This window comes from Podarcis bocagei (genome assembly GCF_964188305.1).
Source record: "Podarcis bocagei genome assembly, chromosome: 5".
In the NCBI taxonomy this organism is placed as follows: Eukaryota; Metazoa; Chordata; class Lepidosauria; order Squamata; family Lacertidae; genus Podarcis; species Podarcis bocagei.
This window is the reverse complement of record NC_138129.1, coordinates 63998238-64026209: the sequence shown is the minus strand read 5'-3', so window position 1 is coordinate 64026209 and position 27972 is coordinate 63998238. Positions and strand designations below refer to the sequence as shown.

At 38.3% G+C, this 27972-nt stretch overlaps 2 protein-coding genes across 16 annotated transcripts in view; one reads left to right on the top strand and one right to left on the bottom strand.

The window, feature by feature from the left end:
* The window catches only part of EFCAB7 (EF-hand calcium binding domain 7), a 63240-nt gene that overhangs the window by 28406 nt on the left and 6862 nt on the right, over nt 1-27972 (bottom strand). For 4 of the 14 annotated variants that reach the window (XM_081193769.1, XM_081193771.1, XM_081193770.1 and 1 more), the window contains 13 exons: nt 25558-25769; nt 25279-25365; nt 23096-23291; nt 22099-22223; nt 18650-18791; nt 18078-18187; nt 16418-16569; nt 16106-16239; nt 11588-11736; nt 9733-9942; nt 7464-7571; nt 5672-5756; nt 3196-3564 (listed from right to left, as the gene is read on the bottom strand). In XM_081193769.1, coding sequence (XP_081049895.1) covers nt 5682-5756; nt 7464-7571; nt 9733-9942; nt 11588-11736; nt 16106-16239; nt 16418-16569; nt 18078-18187; nt 18650-18791; nt 22099-22223; nt 23096-23291; nt 25279-25365; nt 25558-25769 — 1700 coding nt within the window. In that variant the 3' untranslated portion in view covers nt 3196-3564; nt 5672-5681. Of the gene's footprint in view, nt 1-252; nt 1461-2317; nt 3597-5117; nt 5757-7463; nt 7572-9732; nt 9943-11587; nt 11737-16105; nt 16240-16417; nt 16570-18077; nt 18188-18649; nt 18792-22098; nt 22224-23095; nt 23292-25278; nt 25366-25557; nt 25770-27972 lie in introns of those variants that run through there. The other 10 variants (XM_081193773.1, XM_081193779.1, XM_081193777.1 and 7 more) reach the window with 10 other exon arrangements.
* Nucleotides 25975-27972, top strand: part of ITGB3BP (integrin subunit beta 3 binding protein) — a 43527-nt gene continuing 41529 nt past the window's right edge. For both annotated transcript variants that reach the window (XM_081193895.1, XM_081193893.1), the window contains exon 1: nt 25975-26102. In XM_081193895.1, the coding sequence (XP_081050021.1) occupies nt 26076-26102 (27 nt within the window). In that variant the 5' untranslated portion in view covers nt 25975-26075. The remainder of the gene's footprint in view (nt 26103-27972) is intronic.

The following is a 27972-nucleotide window of genomic DNA, read 5'->3' as shown; positions in this document are numbered from 1 at the left end:
CATGTAGCCTTACTTTATGACAGAAGAGACGTACTTGTTTGGCTTTTTCAGTCCAATATAAAAAGGGAGATGGAAAAATCCATGGATAGTTTGGTTAGAGCATGGTGCTGGTAACACCAAGGTCACAGGCTCGATTCCCATGACAGCAGCATAATCCTGCATTGCAAGGGCTTGGACTAGATGATCCTCAGGATCCCTTCTTGATCTTCAGTTCTAAGATTCTCTGTGCCATGGACACCATGCATGGCAATATTTGGTAAATGGATGCCTTTATTCATGAGCAGCAAAAAGGATCAGTAGATGTTTGGTGATGGAAAAAATTGCATACGCACAAAATCACACTATGCTAGCCCTGATGGAAGAATTGCCAAGATTCTTAAGGTATACTGGTACAAGGAAATTTAGGACTTTAAAAACCAGTACCTTGATTTATTATTTTTACTTATCTCTCTATACTTTAGAGGCCTTCCTTACACTTTAGAATACATGGTTCATTTATTATTCCTTGCTTAAACATGTTGTTTTAGCTTCTCTGTTTAAAAATTACTTTCCAAACATACATTTTTCATTAGTTCTACAGTTTCTTCTATATATATACACACACAAACATATATATGAGAACATTTTTAGATAGACTTAAGCAGGCAGTTTCTGCACTTGACCAAGCATGGTTTAAATTTCATAACTGACATTTACTTGCCTAGTATCCTGTTACGGCATAAGAAGCAAGTCTACAAGAGTGGCTGTGATATAAATATAGCTTTTCAAGACTTCTTGCACTTTATTAGACAAGGTCATATAAATCTGATCTCTTATTCAAATTATAAGCCTGTTTTTAGTAGGCAGTTGTAACATTTCCTCATAGGTGTTTTGAAACTTTTTCAATTCTCTCTTTTGAAACGTGAAAACCAGAACTGTACACAGTACTCCAAGTGCAGTTGCGCCAAAGATATGTACTGGCTCGGTTTTTCTCAATTCTTTATCTAATTAACCCTTACATGGTAATCATTTTTCATAGGTGTCATACATTGTGTTGCCATTTTCATTGAACTATCCACCACTGCTCCTAGCCAGTAACTGCCAGTTCAAAACTTGAAAACATATACAGTGGTACCTTGGGTTACATACACTTCAGGTTACACACTCCGCTAATCCAGAAATAGTACTTCAGGTTAAGAACTTTGCTTCAGGATAAGAACAGAAATCGTGCTCCGGTGGTGTGGTGGCAGCAGGAGGCCCCATTAGCTAAAGTGGTGCTTCAGGTTAAGAACAGTTTCAGGTTAAGAACGGACCTCCAGAACGAATTAAGTACTTAACCTGAGGTACCACTGTACATCAAATTAGGATTTTTTACCCCAATGTACATCACTTTATACTTGCTTACATTCAATCACATTGGCTATTTTGATGCTCATTCATCCAATTTGGAAGGCTGCTTCTGGAGCTTCTTTCTGTTCTTACTGTCATAAACAATTTGGTATCGTCAGCAAACTGCTACCTTATTGCTCATTCCTAACTCTTTGCCATTTATAAACAAGTTAAAAAACACCAATCCAAATAATGATCCTATTTTTACATCGCTTCTTTGTAAGAACTCTCCATTTATTCCTACTCTCTGCATCCTGTGCAGGACCTGTCATTTCCCCCTAACTGCTTATGAGTCTTTGATGGACATTGATGCACCAGATAAGATCATTATAAGCATAATACTGGATTTGCCTTCCCCATAGCAACGGTCACAACTTTGGTGGAGAAGCCATTGCATGAAATTCTTTAAGTCTAACATCAGGCGGGGGGGGGGTGCAGTGATGCATCAACGCCACCACAGAACAGTGCAATAAGAGGGTATCCCTTAGAGGAGTCTAGTTGGAAGTCTCTGTCCAAAAGCCTAGGTGTATGGCAGATGGGCCACAGAGCTTTCTTCAGTGGCTTGGGAGGGTCATCCATGTAGACCTGTGTCTTGGGGAGGACCAATTACAGTGGTGCCTCGCAAGATGAAAAGAATCCGTTCTGTGATTCTCTTCGTCTAGCGGTTTTTTTGTCTTGCGAAGCAAGCCCATTGACGGATTAGCGCTATTAGCGCTATTAGCGGCTTTTAGCGGCTCATCAACTTATCGGATCAGCTGATAAGCGGCTTAGCGGCTTAGAAAAAGGGGGGAGGGGAAAAAACCCGCAGGAACTCGTAAGACATTTTCATCTTGCGAAGCAAGCCCATAGGAGATTCGTTTTGTGAAGCACCTCCAAAACGGAAAACTCTTTCGTCTAGCGAGTTTTCCGTCTTGCGAGGCATTCGTCTTGCGGGGCACCACTGTATTCCTAGTCTTGACTATCATGTGCCTGCCCTCCACCAGCCCTCCAATGCCTAAGCCAAATCCAACTTACACCCGAAATCAATAAAGTTGTGGCCTAATTTTAAATTCCAGAACATTGCCCTGTCAAGTTTGTTCAGGGCCACTGCATCAACTGAAATGCCCTCTGTGCACCAGATAAGCTCAATATAAACTTAATATGGCCATTATCTCGGTCGCACTGTTTTCTTCCATCAGAGTCGATGGACAATATGGCGAAGAAGAAAAGACCCTGTATCCACAGGGTGGACATGGTCTTAGAATCCTCTTTGAAATGCCCTCTGTGCACCAGATAAGCTCAATATAAACTTAAAATTGGATTGTGGTGTAAGCTGACAGCCCTTGCTTGAATCAGTATATGAGCAAGCAAACAGCAGAGCAGTGGGAGCTGAAAGTGTTGGCAGCAGGGGTGCCAACTTGAATAAAATATTGGGTGGGGGGCAGGTAAGGCCTGCCCTGCATAATAGAACACATGACAGAGTACACACACACCATTATTATTTCCCCTGCACCTGATATCAAGTGGATGCAGCTTGGCAGAAATAGTCTTATGGGCTAAATTGGGGCTGGGGGGCCTAATTAGATCTGCAGCTGGAAGTTCCTCACCCCTGGCAAAATGACTTGCTAGCGATAGGGGTAGCAATGTGTAAACTTCCTGTTGGTTATTGGGAGGTTATTGGTTTGTTTTAGTTTTATTACATATTTTGTATTCTCATTTTCTGTTCTGAATCATCCTGGGATCTTTGAATGAAGGGTGGGATACTACCCCCCCATACAATATCTACTGGATATGCTCAGAGTGTTAACATCTCAAATATCTCTAAAAGGTTAGTTAGACAAGACTTACCCCTTGCAGAACCCATGCTGTTTCTCCTTCAGCAAGACTTATTCTTCCTTATGCTTGGCAATCCTAGCTATAACAATGCTTTCCACCAGTTTTCCCATGACAGACATTAATTTCTCTCATGGATGGATGCCCTATTTGGCAGTTTTTATTTCATCAATGAAGTCTAGAATTTCATCTCTTGTCACCACTGTTTATTTCAGTTCCCAAGATTCCATTCCTTAGAAAGTTAGCTAAAGCACAGGGATCTTTTACATCGTTTGCAGTGAAGATTGAATTCTTTGCATCTATGCAATCTCCTTTTCCTCCTTTAGCACGTCTTTGACTCCTTTGTCATCCAACAGTTGAACCGCCTCTCTAGCTGCTTTCCCCCTTTAATGTATTCAATATTATTTATTGTTGATCTTTTTTTAAAAATATATATTTTATTAAACAATTTCAACACAACAAACTATCAGTCCAAATAGTCAATTACATTATTTCCCCCCTTTTTTCCTCCCCATCCCTCCCACTCCCGCTCACCAAGGACTTTCATCAGCTCCCCTCTGATTTCTTTCCACATATTGTTCTCTGCATGTTATAAAATTGTACATATCCTTGCCTTATCTATCATGTGTTCAACTAATAAATTTGGGGATGTTTATTCAAAACCTGCCAAGGAGTCCAGATAATTTTGTTGTCTTTTTAGGTAATTTGTAAAATTATTTATTGTTGATCTTAATGCTTTATTGATGTGCTCCTTGAATTATTAATTTGCATCTTGGATTGTCTGCCTGATACTTTTTTCCTGTGTGTGTGTGGCAAAGTTTGCATTCCTGCATTACTATATTAGTCTTGGGCCCAGTTTTGCCACCCACAGGAATTCCATGAAGGAGTCTGCCCTATGGGGATTTCTAGTTTGCTTGTCTCAAAATCACTGAGGTACAGAGCAACACCACCTCCAGTGTGCCCTTCCCTATCCACTGTATAGTGTTCGTATCTCATACCATGCCTACCACATTTCCATTGTGCTCTCTGTGTCCATGCTCTCCTTTAAAACCAAGCACTCCATCCATCTTTATTCTAGCCAATCTCTAGCATGCACATATAAACACCTATGCCAGCTCTCTTTTTCCAAATGTCTCTGGCACATGTGTTTCACCTTATGGAATTTGGTATCATCTTCTCCCATTTGGACAATCAAACATTTTCACCCACATCTCCTAGGGATGTTTTATCCTGAGCCTATACTTCTCAGCTCCTGTTGGCTTTCCCCAATCAGTTCAAAAGCCGCTTTGCTACTTTTTTAGTTTAAGCACCAACAGTCTGGTCCCACCCTGAATGGATATACTCTTTAGAATGGAGGGGAGGAACTGATAAAAGTACACACAGCCTGGTTTATTACAGCTCAGGTGAGCGAGCTTATGCCAGTTTACAATTCTCATACCCCAACTGGGTTAAACTCAGTTTCTTTACTTGGTCTTAACCCTCCACCTCCCAATCCAATTTAGAGCAAGGAATAGAGCTTGGAAAATGCAACTCATATGTGTTTATGTATGTGTATGTATGTGTGTGTGTGTGTATTCCACATATTAAGACTGTCATAAAAATAGTCATGCTAAATATTTCTTATTGTTGTATTAATTCTCACCACCCAAAGCCAGAATAAATAAAATGTTTTAACATTGCTCCCAAAAGATGGCAAACTCAGGTTTTGGCTACTCTTCAAAAATTTAATTTTTGTGGATGAGCCATTGCAAATATTGCTCTGTAAATTCATTCTATGTACTCCTCACATGCTTGCCATAATCAACTGGACCCTCTTGGTATATCTTAGACATTGTGATATGATGGGTTAATATTTAAAATATCATGGATTTTAGCTATCAAAGACTCTGTAGGTCAAGTCCATCACCTGCAGGAAGGATAGCACAGACAATGGGTGCTACAGACAATGCACTGATTGTATTATTCACAAGGCTGAGAATGAGGTGGACCTGCTCATTATAGAACAGGTGCAGTTTTTGCAGAGTCTTCATGACCAGTTGTACACAAACATGCAGCAATAGTACAGGTTTAAGATTATGAATGCATGACTGACCATTTCAGACCCAAATCCCAGATAAAAGGCCATAGCCAGCTTTGCAATCACAGAAAGCTGCAGTTTTGAAAGTGGAGCAAAGAAACTTTGATGTGAGGCATCATCTTCATATTGCACTCTGATGTTTGTATTTATGCACAGAAATGTCTAGGAATATTAGAACGTGTTTTTTGGATCAGACCACCTCTGTTAAGTCCCCTGCTTATGTATGAAACTGTACAGAAAGGCAAAGGCTGAAGATTTGTGATAGATTCTTGAAAAGATAACCACAATAATCCAAAATGAGGAACAGATTCTTGGTTTTAAAAATGATGAGATAAATCAAGCCATCCATGTGTATCAACGTGTAGTGCAAGATTGAATCTTTTCTACAAGGACCAAGAGAATGCCATTTCCTACCTATGATAGCTTAAGGCAAGATAGAATAAACACAGCTGTATATCCATTCTTCTTGCTCATTCTGTGGCATCACATGCTGACAGACCTGCATACAAAAAGCAGAAAAAGGAAATAACAATTTCAAGAGAAAAATGATTTGTATTCGTGCAAGGACTATGGAAAGTGTCGATAGTTACCTAGGATATATTAACACACACACCCCATTTACTTTTCTTGATTTGAATGTTTATCCCACACTTCCCCTGTAACTAGTTATAGAATTACATCTATGTTTTGACTTTTGTAAATACGCTAGAGATTTACCTCTGGAATTCTACATAATTACCATATTTTTGAGGAGGCATTGGGAACTGCTGCGGGGAGAAGGAAATCAGCAAAAATCACCCCCATCCCTCCATTAGTGACATTTCCAACTAGAGCAAAAGCACAAGGAGGACCCAACTGGATTCCACCCACTGAGGATTACTGGCCAAGCATCCTTTCCTCTATTATTACACATTGTGAAAACCCTGAGCTACTATTGTGAAAAGCCTAGACTTTTGGTTAATGAAATGAATGAAAAACATAACTGTTCTACAATATGTGACAAGCCATTCAAAATATACCTCTGTAGCTGCAATGTGTGAAATGGCGGGCTGTGCACTCCATGCTGCCTAAATGCTCATATGCATGTATTTAAGTGGATGTGCAGTATGGGTAATATGCATTCGTTCCCACAAAGTGACTGAACTCTAGTGACTCCGTGAAGGGAGCAAAAGTCTGAAAAATGACAAGCCTGGCAACTTGTGCTAACAAAATTTCAAAAAGGGAACCCTCAAGGCAAAAGCAGGGAGAATGCTTTATCAAGTATAGTTACCAAAAACTCAGTACTATACCTGGGAACCAGTGACAGCTGGGTCATATGTAATAGGGAAACAGAACAGAAAAAGGCACAGGCATAGACACTAGAGGCAGTTTCTCCATCAGCTGTTCTTGTACCAAAACATCCACATTTAGAGAACAGTTTGGGGGTTTACTTTGGAGAGCAGTAGTAGATAGGTAGCCGTGTTGGTCTGCCATAGTCAAAATAAAAAAATTCCTTCCAGTAGCACCTTAAAGACCAACTAAGTTAGTTCTTGGTATGAGCTTTCGTGTGCATGCACACTTCTTCAGATACACAGAAGTGTATCTGAAGAAGTGTGCATGCACACGAAAGCTCATACCAAGAACTAACTTAGTTGGTCTTTAAGGTGCTACTGGAAGGAATTTTTTTATTTTGGAGAGCAGTTCACTGGGGAAAACACTGAAAATTGTTATTGTGAGATCCATGTGTATAACTCTGGATCTAAGATGTCGTGAAATGAAGTTTATCCTGTACTTTGAAAGCATTGTGCAAACTTGTAGAACAAGAAAACAAATCTATCAATAGCATGAAATAAATACATATTTGGCTATGATGAATGCCAATACCCAGCCATGGACACAAAATGTATTTTCAAAGTCTAGCCTATCGTGTTGTCTAGATTTTCCTAAAAATTTACTTTTCTTCTTTTCACGTGTTCAAGTCTACAAGAAAATGTTTTTAAAGAACAGGACATAAATGGTTGTGTATAACGTTTTGTTTACAGCGTATTACTGCACAGCTTTAAACAGCATCAGTTTTGTCCCTGGTTTGTTTGTGGTATTGTTTTATTACATTTTTCATGCTGTTGTAAACTGCATGAAAAATGTAATAAAACATGTAAACTGCCCTTTGGACCCTGACAGGTCAAAAGGCAGAATATACATATCTTAAATAAATAGATGCAATTACCATCATGGAGTTGGATACCACTTCAACGGCAAAAGTGTTGAGCCCTCTATTACTGACACAGTTTCTACTTTGCTCATTGTTGAGGTGAATTACTGTTTTGCTTTCAGACTGTTAAGAGAAAAGGAACTTTAGCATAAACACATTCAGAGTAGTATCAATCCATGGGATTAATATTAATGACACTACAAGAAAAAGCAAGACCATTAAGAAATTATCTAAATACTGTCCATTGAAAAGATCATAAACCTAGTACTATGGGAGTTCTGCTTTTAACTCAAGCTATACAGGGCAGTGATTTTCAACCCCTTTGAGGCCCAGGGCCCATCTTTAAATTCAACCAGCAATATCAGATCAACTTATTTTTGTTTTGCTTCTTAAAAACTGTGTATGGCTTTTTATGTCCCTATCGCTAGCCTTAAAAAACCCAGTAAGAAAAATAAAATAGTGGTTTTGACAGTGGTTTGTTCCAGTTGTGTCATGGTCTATCGCCGGCAGTTCAGTACTGCCAAAGGCTGGTTTGGGAGTTGACTGTCCAAGGAGATCATGAATGTTTGTGAATCTCATTATAGGCCAATAATTCTCAGGCTCCAGGGCTTATTAGTGGGCATCTGTGTATTTTTAGGTGTTTTGAAGAGATAGAAACTCACTGCAAAGGCTTAAGAGGAAAGCAAAGTTGAACTTTAAATTAAAAGTTGCTTGGTTCCTCAGTAGTGCAGTGGCTGAAACAGAAATATCCAGGCATTAAACCATGTCATGCAGGGCAACCTGCATGGTGGTCATAATGGCCTTGAATAACCAACAAGCATTATTATTATCATCATCAATATTGTTTGTTACTTTAATTTCCCACCTTCCCTCCAAGGGGCTGAGGACAGCATACATGGTTATCTTCCAATCCATTTTCTACATATGTTCTTCACATCAACAGATTTAAAATAAAAAATGGAAAAGATTTATAGTCTAAGGTGGGATTGTTGGCAACTAAGTGGTTAAAGCTGTTGTAGAGGGAAATATAGACAAGAGGACCTTTGTTATTTGGACTACTCAGGTTTAAACGGATTGCCATTTGTTATAGCATGTTTTAGTAAACAAAGTGCTTAGAAATATTTTATTATGGTAAGCATATTTTATCGTACGCACAAGGTCCTTAAATTTCATTTGTAAAGAACACTACAGAAAGTTTGGTCTATTTGCTTTTATCTGTTACTGAGCTAATGTGATATTGATTAGCCTGGATAAATAATTAAGTATAGAGTACACTGAAGACTAGCTGTTTGCTATTTTCCTTTTTTCATTTCTTAATATTTCATTGCTTATTTGGAATGGAATTCGTCGGCAATAAAATGTTTCACTAATATGGATACTGAATATATGAAAACTTGTAATGAGTTGAAATAAACCTAGTAAAGATAAATTGCAAAATATACAATGGAAATGCCCAATATACTAACTTTTCTAGTTCCTGAATATATACACAGAAATCAGGAAGGAGAAATGAAGAGTGTTCATTAGGCCAATTCACACGATCCATTTGATCCTTAAATTCAAACCTGTTCCCTTTCTTTGCTGTAAACCTAGTATAAATCTGGATATGGTGAACTGGTCATTAGGCAGGCTCCCCACCACCCACATCCAGACTGACAGCATGCTGACAACAATCATCAAAGGGGAGAGCCTATCACAGGTTTGCTGACAATCTAGGCTACAAGTGGGGAACTTACCCTACCCAACTTTGAGATGTAGCTGGGGTCAATCACCTGACAACATTAAGATGTCAGGCAGCAACTTGAGAAGAGATCACCTATGAAATCCATTTACAAGTGGTTTCAATAACAAGCTGTTCTGCAAAGGGACTTCTAATTGATGCCTCTCTGGGCCCATCAGCTGACTTGAGCTGATTAGTAAACAGGCAAGAACACCCAATTGGCTCCACTGGAGTGTCCATGCAGCTCTGACCTTGCCATCGCCCTGCCCCACCTTTATCCTGTAAACAGCATTGACACAGTCAGGAAGGCAGCAACATAGCACTGTCCCATTGACCCAGTCACACCTCATTTCCTGGCTTTGCTTGGTCAGAATTTACTGCTTACTGCATGTCTGGCTTCAACGTGAGAGTCCAGCTCAAGTCATTGACAACAAAGACCCTGAACTAGAAGGGTTAGATTGGTCCCAGTCTGACTGTGATAAGTCAATGGTAAAAATACAAAAAGAATTTGTAAGGAAATGCTTATGTAAGGGCTGTTCCTGTTATATATATTTCATACAATACCTTGTTTCCAATAACAGATGTGATCCGTGTATCACTTTTATAAGTGTAAATAACTATATTTTCACTGGCATCCATCAGCTTAGCGTCTCCTTTATTAGCCACACTCATACAAATGGCTGTCTTAAGTTGCTCACCACCTGCTTCCAGACAAACAGGTTGAATCCTGGGTTTGCATTTTTCTGCATAGACGCGAATGGAAAAGGGGCATGCCTATAAAGAGTGGGGGGGACATTTGTTATATCTATCATTGTAGATATCATATTTTGATCTATTCAATGAAACCAAATTTAAAATTTTGGGTAGGGGAATCTGAAAATGATCTTAGACCTGTTCTATTTGATGACCTAAAACTGCAAGATAGGCACAGCAATTGGTTTTAAAAGCCTTGAACGCTCCTTCCCTGGTTAGTATAAGCTATGATTGTGACAATGCTACATAATGCTCCACTACAGTTAATGCTAACAATGGAGCAGGGAGCAGCCTGCTGTGCTCCCCTGATGACTGAAATGAACCTTTATCTTATTTCCAAGCTATAATTGGGAACTACTTATCCTTACATGGCCATGGACAATATCTGAAGAGGTGGCATATGCATATGCATGCCAGAGAATATTCTGAGCTTCAGTTTTCGCTTCATCTGAAAAGCTGCTTTGCCTCTTTGGCCAAAGGAACTGCTGCAGCAAAAACCACCACCCAAATGCCAGCTGCACTGTTTTTGGATTCCATTCCATATTGTCAGTCTCATTAGTCCCTTTTACCCGCTGGACTGGAGAAAGTTTTGGATACTTTCCCTTTGGGTAACAGATGTGATGCCTTTCCTCTGGGTATCTATATGACACAATCAAATTTGCAGATTACACCAAACTGGGAGAGGTAGCTAAAGCAACAGAAGTCAGAATCAGGATGCAAGGTGACCTTAACAGATTGGAGAACTGGCCCCAAGCTAACAAAAATGTCTTCAATAGGGACAAATGTAAGGTTCTACAATTAGGCTGGAATAACCAGCTGCACAAATATAAGATGGGGGACATCTGGCTTGCCAGTAGTACTTGTGAAACGGGTTGAAGGGTCTTAATAGACCACAAGCTTAATATGAGTCAACAGTGTGATGCAGCAGCAAAGAAAGCTAATGCTATTCTAGGTTGCATCAACAGAAGCATAGTGTTTCGATCAAGGGAAATAATAGTACAATTCTATTCTGCCTTGATCAGATTACACCTGGAATAATATGTCCAGCTCTGGGTGCCACAATTGAAGAAGGATATTGACCAGCTGGAACTTGGGCAGAGGAAGGTGACCAAGGGTTTGAAAATCAAGCCTTATGAGGGCTAGCTGAGGGAGTTTCAGGGAGCCTGGGAAAGGGAAGCTGAGATGAGATATGATTACCATCTTCAAATATCCAAAGGGCTATCACATGGAAGATGGAGCAAGCTTTTTTTCTCCTGTCTCAGAGGGTAGGACCTGAACCAATGGCTTCAAGTTACAAGAAAGGAGATTCTGAGTAAACATCAGAAAGAACTTTCTGACAGCAAAAGTTGTTCAACAGTGGAAGCGACCCCCTCGGAAGTTGGTGGACTCTCCTTCATTGGTGGTTTTTAAAGCAGAGATTGGAGGGGCACCTGTCATGGATGCTTTAGTTGAGATTCGTTCATTGCAGAGTGTTGGACTAAATGACCCTTGGGGTCCATCCCAACTCTTCAATTCTATGATTCTATGATAACGTGCAAAGCTTGAAGCACATACTTACATTACAACTTTGTAACTGGTTCAACCTAAGATCAGCCCAATGCAGCAAAAACATTACAATTGCACATTGTGGCTACTTCCCCCTCACCTTGCCCAACATTTATCATACCTCAGTCAGTTCCAATGCTTTGTTGTAGCCCATTGACTGCAAAGTCATCCAGAAGCTGCTAAGATCCCTGCCTTGTTGACTGGCTTCCATGAGATTCAGATCCATAAATCCCTGTCTTGTGAGTTCATTGTTCTTCATATCAAAATTCTCTATTTAATAAGAAAACATAAGGCAAATATTTTCACAGGCTACAGTGGAAACGATCAAAATTGCCTGTATTCAGGAGAAACAAACATTGGATTTCATCCCTTGGCCCTTCCCATCCCTCTTTTCCTTCTGTTGTTTGCCACCCTAGCTTTTCTCTTCCTTCCTTCCTTCACATTGTCTCCTACTGTAAGCTCCTTTGGGCAGGCCTGTGTCTTTTTGATTTGTGAAACTCTGTGAAGAACCGGCACTTTGATGGCAATGTTTGCATCAGCAGTGGAGAACCTATGGCCCTCCTAATATTGTTGGATTGCAACTCCCATCATCCCCAGCCATCAAGGAAATAATAAGGGAAGACAGGAGCTGTCGTCTATACCAGATTCCCCAGCCCTGGTATATATATGTCAGTAATTATAAAGATTTTGCATCCTTGTGTTTCAGAAAATTTGTTATGAAATGTATACATGACAAAGTTATTTTTTTGCCTTCACTGAAAACTCAATGTCAGCTTGCCAGCTGCACGCGTTGCTGCACTTAGCAGAAAAACACTCCCAGCAGCCAGCCATTAATTCCTTTCTTTATTTTCTTCAGACAAGATTACATGCCAAATAAACAAAGCGACCCGTCTCTCATGACGCCTCAAGACCAACAGAGCCAACGGCTCAGCCCCTTCCCGTTTTCCCCTGTGACGTGGATCTCCTTCTCTCTGAAGCACTCCTTCCTCCCCAGACTCACTATCCTCTTCTCTGTCTTCTGAGGAGGACTCAGTACTGATCAGTGGGGATCGTTCCCTGTATCCTCTAATTCTTTCCTCCCTCACTGCCTGCAGTTCCCTGACACTCAACATGTAAGAAATGACAAATTTAATGAGTTTCTCTTGAAATTATTTGAGGCAGTGGGTGGAGTTTTATCAGCAAATCAATAAAAACCTTGGCCACAAATTGTGGTTCGTTGTATGGTCTCTTATGGCTTTCTTCTTCCCAGGGCAAGCAGGGAAGAGCAAATTGGCCAAGATGGGCACATTCATGGTAAACTATTAATTATGATATACTGTGATGCATGAAAGAAGCTAATGGCCAATCCCCATTTTTGGAAACAGCAACCTAGATCAACAGCAACCTCAATTTCTTCAGCAACAAGAATAAACAAATTATTGGCTTTTAAATCAGTGGAAGACAAGGTATTGCAAAGTAAATGAATACAGTATATAAACAATGTCTACAGTCTTCTGCCGTGTATAATTGTGGAGCGGGAACCAAGTGGCAATCCTTGGTATGAGAATTGGATTGATACAAGAATGCCACTATTTTTATCTATGAAATTACCATTCACTTTCATCACTGAGAGAGGCTTTTATGTTATGGATGCTGTGAGCTCATATCTTAGATAAGTTTGATTTTTGAAAAGTAATATGGTTCCAATAATATTCAGCAAATTCTTCTAGCAAATTTTTGCTAGAAAACCAGGTCACCAAGCAAATACAAAATTAAAATGTTCTTAAAGCACAGAATATTTAAAAATGGATTTCTCATCTTCATTACAATGCTAATTCTTTACTATGTATTATTTAAAAGAGATTACCAAATGAATAAATCTAAGGGTTCAGGTGCTATTATAAACTGCTTAAACTTTGTTCTCAAGATTTATGAGGTTCATCTGAACCCTCCAGCTGATTAATTGCCAAGTAATCTATTCACAGCTTTTGCTGTTGCTTCCGTTTGACGGGCCCGCTAATCTCTTCTAAGTATTGTTGCTGTGTTTGTTCCAGAAAATGTAAGAATTAATGAGGAAGGGATATACATTCCCTTGTTCTCTGACTTGTGTCCCCCTACTCTCAAATATATAAGAAACCAAATGCACAAAATGCAAAGCCAAAGTTGAGAACTTTATGTCTGCCCAAAGGCTTGGGCATGTCCAGTGAGATTTTTATAATTCCCTTCTTTGAGCAACAGATTTTGAGATCTTCATGGAAGTCCCCTCAATTTCAATTTCCCTTGGGCATATGGAATTAGTCACATGGTCCTTTGGACTGAAGCCATCATATAAAGGATGTCTGAATTTGTGCTCCTTAATGAAAACATAAAAAGCTCTAAAGATTTTACAGAGTAATATGAAACAGGATCTGTCAAATGCTGAATATTTTAGCCGGAATTAACAAAGCACCGCAGCCTTTAAAATGTCTGTTTAAGCTGATGCAAGTCTACTGGTACACCTCATTAATTCCAGTTTCTATTTTGTGCTGTAATAATAACGAAGTTTCTCATAAGCATTAATGAATTTACCTTCATATCATCCATGTGCGAGATCATTTATTCTTAGCATGCAATTCCTAATTTGTGATACTGAAGGCCAAATAAGAAGTGACAATAAATCGAACTATGTCTGTGGATTATGAATAGTTGAATGCTTAGATGAAAGTCTCAGAAGGCATGCATGGTCATAGTTTTATCAAACGTATTTACAATCTAAAAATTCAAAACTGAGAACATACAGCACTCTGGATGAGTAAGGGCTAATTCAATTCTCTTCCATGTCAGGAAATGCAATTCCTGCCATGCATGAACTCATTACGCACTTCCCAACATTAAGGAGAATGAGGTGGCATGCATTTGTGCACACATGCTGAACAGACATAGTTTTCAATGCGGTTACGTGAACCTCCTGAAATTTTATTTGCAATGAAATATATCTACATATATAGGAACATTTATGCAGCCAGATTTTTCCAAAGGCGTGAACACATTATAAAACTTTTTTTAAAAATGCAGTTGACATGAATGAATGAATGATTATGATGACCAAGCAGCCAGCATAACATGGGCCCTTTTCATGCAATCACAAATCTATTCTGCCTCCCTTCCCCCTTTGAGTGCCAATATCTAAATATTCTTTTTTATGTAATAGAACCTGTATAGCTCATTTGGTTAGAGCACAGTGCTGCTAATGCCAAGGTTGCAGGTTTGATTCCTACATGGGACAACTGAATATTCCCTCATTGCAGAGGGTCCCTTCAAACTCTACAATTCTATGATTCCACCCATTTTCTTTCTAAAAGTGGAAGATACTTCAGCACTGGATTTCAAAACATGGTGGACACTAGTAGCAGGACATTTATGTGGAGGAGGATGGTAGGTTATATGAATTCTCATTTTAACATGGAAAGCTCTGTCTCTATACCAGTCTAGAAGTAATTTAAAATAAAAAAAAACTTTACCAAATAATGCAGAAAATGTGCTGGGAAGTATTTTGGTGAAGTCATGTATGTTAATCAACTGGTGCCTTTGACACAAAACCATATTTCTCCAGAGTCTGGAGTGGTGGCACAACAGATTTGACTCTTACCTTTGTACAGTAGATTACATTCCAGCCATGCAAAAGTAAGAGGTTTATATTCTCTCTCTCTCTCTCTCTCTCTCCATTCATACAAGCAAGGGGCATTATCACAATTCAAGCCAAACAACAACAGTTGAGGAGGGTGCAAAACAAATTCAGTAAGGGGGTGCGATCTGTGAAGGAAGCAAGGTCTGAGGAGTCTGAGGGCCACATTTGGTCCCCGGACCTGTGCTTTTCTACTCCTGCTCTGCACTGTAGAATATGTGCAGGAAAACATCACATTTTCCCATTAACAAAATATTGCTGCTTGAATGCTGGGGAAATGAAAAAGAAACATTACCTTAGGGCAAAGACATTTAGATCCCCTGCAACAAATGAATAACAACTGTACATTTACTGTGCAATAAAATGACCATCTGGAATGCCCCCCACAACTGACATGAGACTTACTGAAGCTGCAAGAGTAGAATCCATGAGGAGATAAAGCAGTGGAGGGTTTGCCCCCTTTTTTTGTTATTCTCCAACATAACCCCCTATTAGGGACATCTTACAGTCTGACCTCAGGCAAGAGCAAAATAAAGCAAAAGGAAATGGGAGAGCTAGCAGGGAGACTGAAAATGACAGTCAGGGGACTGAAGGAGCTGCCTTTGATATTACAGAGATGCAAGCTAAAAGAAGAAAGAGGAAAGAAATGAATTTATGAAGTAATAGAAAGACCTCGTAACAACAGCACAAAGCAATAAGGGCGGGAAAGATGACAAAGCAATGTATGTCACACAGAGCTTAAGATAGTGAATTCTATGGTATATTTTCATTAGAAAAATAACGTTCCCCGTGAATACACCCAAACTACATTAACCGTTAACAAACTATATTGTTCCTTCCATGTAGCCTCATGCTAATGAACTGTGAATCTATGTAATCAGCATTTCTATTTAATCATATGATTATCTGAATAATGTTGCCAAAGGCATTCAGATAAATGACGCTGCACTTGGGCATAGAGAGGTTAAATTTGCATATAGATAATTTCAGTGTTACCTTTGCATATGGCCCAAGCTTCTTCATCACACTTTTCTCCACTAGTTCTCATTTCAAAGAAGTTGTTCTCTTCCAGGCTGAGAAAGCCATTCCCATCCAAATCAATCATTTCAAATATTTCTGATAAGGCTGCTCTGAAAGGTTGAAGAGAAAAAGCAGCTCAACAGATTGTCTGCTTCCTTCATTTCATCCCTTGGACTCACTCATCGGTTCATTTCAGAAGACTGATTTCTTTGGGAGACAATTTTTTCAGCAACATATTTTTGTTAAAATGTGAAGGGCCTAAATTTCACAAAAGCTGGCCTGCCTTACCGGAACTCTTTGGTAGCTGTGAATTCTCCATCTCCATGTACAAGTTTGGCTTCTCTTCTAATTTGCTTTTTTGATTTTCTGAATCTACAGCCTGTGGTGAAAGGAATTACCCAATAGACACCACGTTCAAGTTCCCCTCTCCAACCAAAAACCTACCACAAAGGAAAAAGATAGATGCAGGATGTTTTAGATTTCTGACTGCCATCATTCTTTCCCCTCATACAAGCACAACAAGTATTTGAGTTCCTATCTTGTAGACCTTTCCCACAAGTAGATCACATAGATTAAAAAAGGAACTAGAGATAATAAAGTAAGAGCCAATGAAGTGCACCAAATTGAGTTCTGGACTCAGAAATGAGAAGCCTGTGCTCAAAAGCTCACACAGCATTGCTTCACCCTTTACGAGGCAACCTGGGTACAAAAGTATTTGCTGTAATAAATGCATAAAATGTGGAGGAGAGCTGCACATTCCCACTCTCTATAAAGTAGATTGGAATGCAGTGGATTTGGGCCCAGTTCCCAGATGTGTTTTCTGGAAGTGAGCATATTTTCATGTAAACAAACCAACAAATTTATTTTATTTTATATGTTTATGTACCATTATATACTTAATGCTTAAGACAGTCTCTAAGTGCTTTACAAAGTAACAAATACAATATGTAAAACCTCAAAAACAGTGTGAACATGGGGAATCTCTCTCACCAATTGTAATTTTTCAAACACTGGAGAAGACAGCAGGTTCAGAGCTAACTTTCAGTGAGAAAATTATGTGTGGCCTTAGGATTAAACTCTTTATACTCTGGCGGTCCTTGTACTCCTGCAGCTACTTTTTGTAAACAAAGGAACGTGGCCAGTCCAAATATGTTTTTGAATCCTATCCTTAAAGTCACATATTGTTTGACCTTGATGAAAAGGGGTAATAATGGCATTATATCACATACAAAACAGAGTACGCCAAATGTGGGGAACACTGCAATGGCCCTCCAAAAGAAATGTTATATTGAGGGAAGACATCAGCACTCTGCACCAGAAGCGGGTTACATATGTATACTTACTGTGCTTGCTAAATAAATAAATAAATTGGACATAGAAGGCCTGGGACTCCTATTTATACTTGGTTTAAGAGAGTTCATATCTTGTAGACCTTTCCCACATGTAGATCACATAGATTAAAAAAGGAACCAGAAATAATAAAGTAAGAGCCATAAGAGAGAATCCATCCATTTGGATTGACTCATATCTGGTATAGGAGGAAATAAAAGTAGTAAGTATTGATTTATCTTAGTATTTCTACTACACTCGCTTGAGGACAGTTTGGAAATTAAAATGAAAGAGTTCGGTTGCTTATTCAAGTCCACATTTATGTGTTGTGAAGGAAATCAACAGTCTTCTCAGGCCTAACCAACATAAGTAACTTTTTAAAGGGATTCTTCAGATTTTGGCTTTTATCGTCTGTTCACAGGGGAAATATTTGGAAAGTATATAATTAACAGTGTATTAATTCTCTTAGTAATAATATTACGTTTCCTTGACTACATCATTGATAATTTAGCTATTTTCTCAATGGCAAAGCACAAAGTACCAGCCATTTATAGATATCATCATTATTAATATGCTACATATATAAAGTCAGTAAAGGTAACTTAAAAATGTCTATGACCTCTTTATTTCGTAGCTCAGTGAAGCCGACAAGCTGTATGTTTTCTTCAGTTTCATTTTCTTTGAGTATGTACAAAGCTGTGTCCACCACTAACCAAGGAGAGGGTTTTCCTATCAAAAAGCAAGAAAAATTGTACTAATAGTCAAAGATCTGTCATTAACTGAGTGATGTAGCTGAATACAGTGGTACCAAAAGAATCCATCGTGTTTTGCCCATTATCATTGTAAAGTTTCACATGCAGTGAAAACAGTTGTCATGCATGTTTGTGATTGAATGCATGTTTGCAGCATACAATCAATCAATCAATCAATCAATCAATCAATCAATCTTTACTGTGGTCAAAGACCAGAAAGCTGCTGCTGTTGCTGCTGTTAACAGCAGCAACATATGCCGCAAATATTAACATTAATGTTTTTGGTTTGTGTTTTTTTAAAATGCTAGAACTAAGAATTTGCAACCCTGCAATGGTTACATTTTATCTTGGGCTGCTCCGTTAATCCCTTGTGCAGTTCTATTACAGGGACATCTCCCAGTTTTCAACCCCTAGTTGTTTTTTTTAAAGGTATTCCTACCTTCCATTTGGCGAAGGTTCACAGGATTAATGGTAATGCATACTGTAGATCTCTGAGATAAAAACAACTTATATTTATGACTAATTATCTCTCCATTTTCCTCTAAGAAGAAGCATCCTTTGGACTGTGCCTGTTGCCATTCCTAGAGACAAATCAAATAATTAATATAAAAAAGTTACTTAATTCCTTGTAAGGCAGTGACTTTGCTAGTCACTCCTACCATCTGTTGGCCAAGTGGTTCTTTAAGTCTTAAAAGGTTAGTGTCCGATCTTTTGAAGGTTTATTTTCCAAACCTTATTTATTGCATAATTCTTTGGATAATTGGAAACTGGAACATTCCCCTTCAGAAATTTGCTTGCGACAACAACGTATCTTCTGATACAACTTAGAACAGTACTGCTAACAACAGCAATAATAACACTTATAAATTATATGGCACTTGGAGTGTTGAGAGTAGGCTATGTACATCATCTCAGTCATCCCTATAGCAATGCTTTAAGGTTTCCAGTTTTATCCCACATTACAGACGGGGTTGTTGCAGAGGATGAGAAAACAGGAACTTGCTAGGGCAACCTTGTAAATTCTTGGCTAAGACAATGTTTCAATCAGGGACATCTCACTATTCACTCTTGTTGAGACTGCACTATATTGGCTCCTAATATTTAAATGCTGGAGTGGATTTGTATGTCTCAAATAACAGAAAAATTCAGCTGCAATAATTCTGCAGAAAACACTGTCTATGTTGTGGAAAGGATTGAAAAACTCAGTAAAAAACCCTAATTCTAGCCTGTTATGCTTCTGAAGAGCATAAGGTGGTGCTACAGACCCTGTATCTACTTGTAAACCAATATAATATAGCGTTCTTCAAACTGATATTTGCACATTGTATGGCTCATTTCAATTTGCAGTGCAGAGTGTGACATGGGAAAGAACAAAATGTTGAATAATAAGGAACATCCACACTCTGAAAACTAAGATTAAATGGTGAAATGGCCATGGCTTTTTAGCTTTGGGCACAATCAAATCAGAGAAACTGCCATTCATTTTGCCTAAAATTCCCCATATATGGTCCAATGAATTGAACAAGCCTACTTACAGTTACTTTGGAGTAGGACTTGATATCATATATGGGATAAAGCTGCATGATGCCACTGTGTTTGTTTAAGAATAGAATAACTTTTTCTACATGCCCTGCTATTTGACGCTGCAGATTTAAATCATAGGAATGGTTGTACTGGAAAAAGTATACTTGTCTATGCCTAAATCCAAGAGAAAAATTAACCCAAGTCAAGTGACAAATCATAAATGATGGCATCTACTGCTGTTTGCAATTAATTCTGGCATGGAATTCACCAAGTTTTCTGGTTTAAAATATTTCAGATGGATTTTGCTTTTTTACATATTCTTCTACATTTATTTCATAACAACCTATTTCTACATTCACTAGAACACTTACAGTATAAGGGGATCACAGGTTCTATTGCTCTTTTATATCATATTATTATGGAGTTGCCTATCTTCAGTACAGGACAGTTGACTAAGATGGATATTTTTGCAATTTATCACATACACTGCTCAACTTTATATAGCATAACTGGAAGGGCTCTACTACAAATGCTTTGCTGTTATTCTTATGTGGTAGACTGGAGGCAGAGTGGGGTTATAAGCATATAGATGAATGTTCCTCGTAATTTATCAAGCTTTCCCGATTGTCAGGGATGTCGGCAATTAGAAATTGCAATGGCTTGGAAATTTATCATATATTCCTGATTTTTTTGATTTGCCACATAACCTGTGCATGCTGCAATAACCAGTGTAAGGTAGACATCCAAGTATTATTTGGGTTTCAGCTTTCTGCTACACCTTGTGATGGGAAAGGAAATTCACATATATCCCCTATTTGAAGCTGGGGACCACACCGTTCCCCATGTGCAGCAGGAGTCTGCTTTCCTTCTTTGTGTATTACATGTAGTGGGAAAACAGTTGAAGTGGAACTGGTACCTAATGGTTTGAGGGAATTGTAGTGCTCAGAAAAATACTGGAAAATATCCAGACACCCCTCAGCTGATCCTGTCCTTTCTAGCAGTGCCCACCTGTTAGGAAACCAAACCTTGTTTCAGAATACTCCTGTTCCACCTGCAAAAACACCTCATGCACAAATAACTATCAGCAGAATACTATTAAGAGATACACAATGGGGTGCAAGTCAAAAGAACAACGGTGAACTTTTATTAGCAAAAATTTAATAGAAACCTACTCAGAACACTAATCTTTGGGAACTTCACTATTTAAGCAGGGGGTGGATCGCTCTTGTGATGACCAAACCGATCATTCGCTAACAGCTTAGAAAGCTAGTTTTCATTACCATCTAATAGGTTGTTGAAACTGAACCAATTACAACTAGTAGAAAACTAATGTATGTGTTTTTATAACCAACAACATATCATCTTTGAACATACTGGAATTACAGGCTAAATTGCATAGGGGTTTGGATACCTAAACACACAGAAAAAAATCCTTGGAGAGGATGCTTTTAAATTTTAATATAGAACAAATGTCACTGTCTAGCAATGTTAAAGATATAAAGGACTTCAGAGTTCAATAACAAATACAGAGTTGTTATTTGAAACAAAAATGTAACTCAAGAGAACAATCAGTTCAGTCTTCTAGCTGCAGTTATATTATGTGGTCATAACCATTCGTTCTCCCTTACACAGAGGTCTCAAGGTGCACATTTTTAATGTATCTTAGCAGTTTCCAGTTAATGTTTTATATTTCTCTAGCTATTATTTTCTGCTGAAAGAAAACTAGTAAAGGTTGAATCAGGAAAGGGAAAACAAAGGGAAAAGATCAATATTAACACTCTACAAATATTGACTTAGCAAAGTGACTTTGTTGTCTTTCTCCCTTAGGAATGGTTATTGAATGAATGACTTATTTAAAAGAAATTACTTGTAAAACTTATTAGTCTAAATAACAGTCAATATTTTCAGGCTACAGTGTATATTTACCAATTAATGTCTTCTGATCTGGGTACGTTTGAAGATATTTATTTCCAATTACCTTGCCTATAGAGGGTTGTGATATATAATCTTTCAGGCTACTTAAGCATTTAAAGTACTAATAAATTATTCAATTTTGCATTTCTCAAACAGTCATTAACAATTTTATCCAAGAGTGCTTTCCTTTATAGAAAAACATGTTTTGTTCTAGCAAAGCTTCACACCTGAAAAATGATCCTAAATAACGGGATGTCAGCAAAACCAACATTATATAAAAATGTTTATAGTGTTTTGCAACCAGAAATCTCTGTGCGCTGTGTTGCTGCCCTTGACAAGCAGTTAATAAAACATAAGCTATAAAAGAGAGAAAAATTGCTTTCTATTTAAAATGCAATGTCTATACCTGGTGAGGGGGAGCAAGAGTCAAATTAAATTAACGAAGTCTACCTTTGCAGCATTTGCCTCAATGAGCTTCGAATGTTTGTTGCTGCTGGCACCCATACTGATAGTGGAAGAAACAGATGCTTTGCAACTTGGAGCTGAGGAACATTGTGAAGAAGTCTTGCAGTGACCTACAATTGCAGAGTTTTATTTATAGCACCTTATTTATGAATATTTACATTCATCAAGTGAGAAAATAGATACAGAATGATAAATATAGCTTATAGTAGTTAATCTGGTCTGGTAAACTGATTTGTGTTTTGCTGGGCCAATATATGCACGGGAAAAATTTGGTATCTGCTTTGATTTGCACTGAACCTGCCAAGTCTACTGGTAATGAATCTCCAACCAAGCAGCTGCCAAGTGATATTTGCACTAAAAGATTAGAGAATCTATCAAATCTATTAATTCAAACATTAAATAACCCATATCACAAAGTTGGTGTCATATAATACTGTGCTAAATCTTATCAGGGTAAGGCCAAATTTAAATTGTAAACCGCCCTTTTATTAAATAGAGTGGACATTCTGCCAGCTTTCAGTGAACCAGCCACTCATAATGCAGGAAAAGTTCATTTGCCAAAACACAACATATGGAAGATCTCTGGTCCAAGGTTTGTTCTTAGCTTATTTGGAAAAAAACAAACTGCAAGTAAGGTTCAGAAGACATGAAAGCCAAACTGTAGCTTGCATCCTCTGTGGCACTGCAACAGCAGCAGAAGAGTGATATTGGGATATGCTGTGTGAATGGGGTCACTCAAACATTAATCAGCTAATGCTAGAGAAAGAAAAATGCTGAAATGAGGGATGTAGCAAAACTTCTTCTGAGCCTAGGGCTTTGGAAATAACAGAGACATTTCTACCATTGATAAAGCAAATATTTTTAGTGAAATAAATGAACACACATTTCAAAAAAAAGAGAGAAAAAATCTATATCCAAGGTGTCATGTAGAGGGGAAATGACGCTCCATGAACTAGAGCTTTCTTGCTTGAAAAATTATTACCTCTTTTTAGCATTGGTTTGGATTCTGTTTTCCTTGCAGTTTTTGGTATTGTTTTTGGTATTAGTGATGTAGCCAGTTCTGATGAAGTCTCAAGTTGACTTCCAAACTGCTGACGCTTCAGTTTACTGTCAACCTCCAGTTTCTCTAGTGCGTTCTTCAGACATTGCTCATTGGTTGTCATATACAATTTACAAAACTGTAAACAAAACACACACACACACCTTGGTCTCTTAAGTATTTTAGAAGGAAAATAAACAAAGGCACTACTAAGCAAGAAATAGATCAACAGATAAAAAATATTTCTTCTGTTAGTACAATCCTCATCTTGCTTTCATGAATCAAACTGACCACTCTCCAGTGGCACAATAAAATGGAGACATGATTCAATGAGGAGATCATACCACTGAGAGAAAATAAAAATGAAAGGTACCCCAAGATAAGATTTATATTGTCTACCAGACATATTTGTGGACAGACTGGCTTTTTATGTCTAATTTTAAATGAAGGAGTTTTCTTTTCTTTTCTATGAGTCTAGATGGGAAACTTTAATGAACAACATAGTCGTTTCAGATAAGGTAAACTCCAAGATTAACAAACTCCAGATAACACAAAATTAACAGTTGCATTTTTTAAAAGAACATTGCTTTAGCTACGGCCAGAAAGATAGTATTGTGATAGATGGCACTGCATACTTATGAAAGTATTTGGAAAGAACAGCCTTTAATCAACACTTATTTTAACACATATACATTCCTTGTCCTATTTTTCTTTGTTAAAAAAGGGATGTTCTTCTATATTCACTGTGAACTCTTACGAGAAAAAGACATTGTCAATATAGCTCGATGGGATACTACTCCTGTTCTGACACTCTCTACACTCCTTCTATTTTTAAGTATTAAGCTTGATGTCTGCCATAAATATATAGTTGTATATAGGGTTGTGTCCAAAGGTTTATGTTTGCAAGCAGAACTGAATTCTGCTCACACAATGGGATATCACCTGCCTCTCCTCCCCCCGCAGCCTTCAAAATCTGCTTTGGAGGACTGGGGGACCCTGCAGAGCAGATCTGGGGTGTGAGTGAAGGTTGCAGGGAGGAGAGGGATGAGGAGAGGGATGACTTGCTGCATGAGCACGTCTGCCAGTGCAAGTTTGGATTTTGCTTATACATGTATGATCTAGCCAAGATTCTTGCATTGCAGGGAGTTGGACTAGATGACCCTTGGGGTCCCTTTCAACCCTATATTTCTATTATTCTAATACACTGAGGCTTACAGAGACTCTCCCATTAGTAAAAAGCTTCTTCATTTCTAGCATATTGAAAGAGTGTCACATGAGAGAATTGACTGCATATTCAGAGAAGCTCTTTCATTTGCACAAGTTCCTTCTCAAGAGATTCTTATAGCCTACTAGAGTTTCATGCTACAGCATGCATCTTCCTTATTTATCATGGTTGTCATACTATAACACAACTTCTGATGCACTGTGGTGCCTCACTGTGAGAAGTCTTACACTCCCTTGCCAAGCAGCACATTGAATAGCACCAATACATTTTCTCCCTCCACTCCTAGTACTTTGCATCCAAGACACAGTGTGTGATAAGATATTTATAAGTACTAGCTACATTACCATATTAATAAGCATACTTCAAGGTTGCAAACCTATACCTTTACTTTGTCAAAGGCCAACCACAATGAGCTCTATTGTTCATGTCTGCAACATGAAGAGCTGTTCTAATATATCACAACTAAAAACTTGCAATTTTTTAGTGCCTGACATACTTTTCTCTGAAAGCATGCACTGACAATCAGATCCTCTAACACCTATGTATCACATTCTGAACTGCTGTAACCTCCTTTGAAACGATTACTAAAAGGTGACCAGAAAACTTTGACACCATGGAAATATCCTACTAGGCGTTTAAGAACCAAATCACTCTCACTTATTCAGCCTCACCTCTTTCTTGTTTAAGCCCCTGAACAGCATGTCAGGGCTCAGGGGACCTCCACTTTTATAAGCTGCTTTCCCCCAATTTTTACCCATTCTGACTCCCAGTCAATACTGCACCTCATTGAAGACCTTTCCTGAGGGTGTAGTGGGAAGGAGAGGGAAGGAAATCCCCAATATAAAAGCATTTGTCTGTTTGTAACTTTAGATACAAACCTATGTAGTCTTATCCACTATACCTTGTAATAATCAAACTTTCCATCACTGTTCACTTCCACCAATTCGGTGATTGCATTAACTTCATCTAGGGTCATTTTTTCACCTCTCTGCCAAAAAAAAAAAAAAAAAAAAAAAAAGGTCAGCTTCAGTTGCAAAGCAATGAAGGAAAAACACTGCACTATTTAGTTATTATGCCTCCCCACAAACAGTAATGATTTATTAAAGTTTAAACATATTTCTCCTGTGGTTTATATGAATTGTTAAAAGTATCAGTCCTAACTACCCTTTGAGGTACTTACAGTTGTAAGAAGTTTATACAGCTCACTATGTAAAATACAGCCCTCATTATTTACATCTATTTTTGCAAATGCTTTGAGCAGCTCTGTTTTCCTAACAGGTTCTTCTTGTTTTAAGATGAAGCAAAAATCATCAAAATTCAGTGTGGTGGTTTGCAGCATCCAGTATTTATTAACTGTCTTCTGAGATGGATTTCTTCCAGCTTGCTGAAGTACTGCAAAATAAAGCAAAAAAACAAAAACAAAACAAAACTGACAAGACTGTGTATATATCATTTTCTTAAAACACTCTGTAAGTAGATACTACTGCAAATTACTCTTTTCTACTCCTGTAACCCCACTGTGCATTAAAGGCCCACCAGTGCAATTCCAGGAGGTATTTAAAAGCTAGTATTTGTGCAATCTTTCCTGATGCAGCAGGTGCTGGTGCAAGAACAATGTGACTACCAGGGCTGGTCCAAGACATTTTGGCACCCGAGAGTGAACTACAAAATGACCACTAGCAGGGGGAAAAGGAATGAATGAAGATCTACAACAGGAACAAGAGGGTAATAAGTATATATATTGGAAAGAAGGGTGGGAGGAGACAAAGTAGTGCCTCCGATTTGCCAAAAGGCTGCTGTAGAGGCGTCATGGGGGAGCGCAGCTGTCAAGGAGGCAGCGCATCCAGCCTCCAAGGACGTTCTGCAGCTGTTGCTGATATTATGCTTAAGAGCTTGAAACGGCCTAACGGAACTTTCAGCTTCTTTTCCTTTTTAATAGCAAACCCCAATGATGAGTAACAAACTACTTTTGAATTCTCCCTATATTCAAAAATAGTTTGTCCGGAAGGCTTTTGTTTTAAAAGTGAAGTCTAAAGGCCTGGTGGGCATTTGAATCTAGTTGCATGGGTTGCTGAATTGTGGTAATTGCCTGCAAGGTACATTTTGCTATGTGGTTGGGTTTAGCTTCTTGGGAGGCAATTTGGCATCCCTCTTCAAGATGATATTCATTTTTTTTAATTATTTTTTAAAAAAACACTTTAAAACTCCAACTCTCTTGAAATATATTGTGAAATTCTGCTGGTTGGTATATTATTTATACTTACTGGGAACTCAGTACTTTCTGTGAACTGCTAACTAGTCTCCTCAGACTATTTTTATAAGAAGTTCTTTTCTTGTACTCTTTAAATGTACCTGATAAAAAGACTTGGACTCTGATAAGTGTCTACAGAGACATTTTAGCTCAGGACATTACATTACATTTCATAAAATAAGTACAACTCATATAAACAAGAGTTTGAAGAACCAGGTTGTAGATTACAAAGCAGAATCTGTGTTATTAATCAAACACCATATAACCAATGCCATTCCGGTGATTTTATTCCTAGCTAGAACTGAACTCTAAGCCTTGACACAAATCTGTAATGGGCTAAAACATATTTGTTTGTTTTTTCTAAAGATCCAGACATCTCGTTAAGAATATGGAAAGCTTGAACTCTCCGTTGTCTTTCCTAAACTGACCTTGAAGTGCACATGGCCAAACACATGCCCTGTTCCCAAGTGACATATGGACAGAGATAAAAGAAATAGCATAAAAAGAGCAAGTGAGCATTTGTTCACACCATTCATATTTAAAATCCAGATTATATGATGCTAACACAGATTTACAAACTGATACTACTAGCCTGATATTAGAGTCACACCATGTAAGGCTAATGTAGAAGAACTTTGACTCTGAAACCTTCAGAGTATTGTGTAAAAATGTAGAAGGTGGGATGTAAAGGACATTGATCCTTTGATGTATATTGATGCCAATATATAACTAATTAATAGCATCAACTGCAAAGAAAAGACATTACAACAGGATGCAGTGTTTATCAATTTTTTATACTTTTGTTCTCTTTTAAACTTATGCTACTGTCTATGTAACATTCCAATGCACCACCAATAATCTGTTCCACAGGTGAATTTGTGTACACAACCATGTCTTTACTGTCCATTCTGTCTCCTATGTCATTTAGTTTCTATATAAAACCATTGGGAGCTGTCATCTGGGGATTTGGAACATGGTGTCATAAGTATGCTGATGACACATGGCTTTATTTCTCCATTCCATCAGAATTAGGAAAGGCTGCAAAAGTGTTGGACGGGTATCTGGAGGTAGTGATGAACTGGATGGGGGCCAAAAAAACTGAGGCTGAATCCTCATAGGATAGAAGTGCTGTAGATGGGTAGTTCCCATGTCTGGTCATTAAGTGTACATCCTGTGCTGAGCAGCATTTTGCTACCCTTGAATATGAGGTTTGCAGTTTAGGAGTGTTCCAACTTATCACTGGATTCCAACTTGTTAATGGAGTCTCAAATAGCTTCTGCATCTAGGAGTGCTTATGCCCAGATTAGGCTGGTTCATCAGCTATAGCTGCTCCTGGACTGGGAC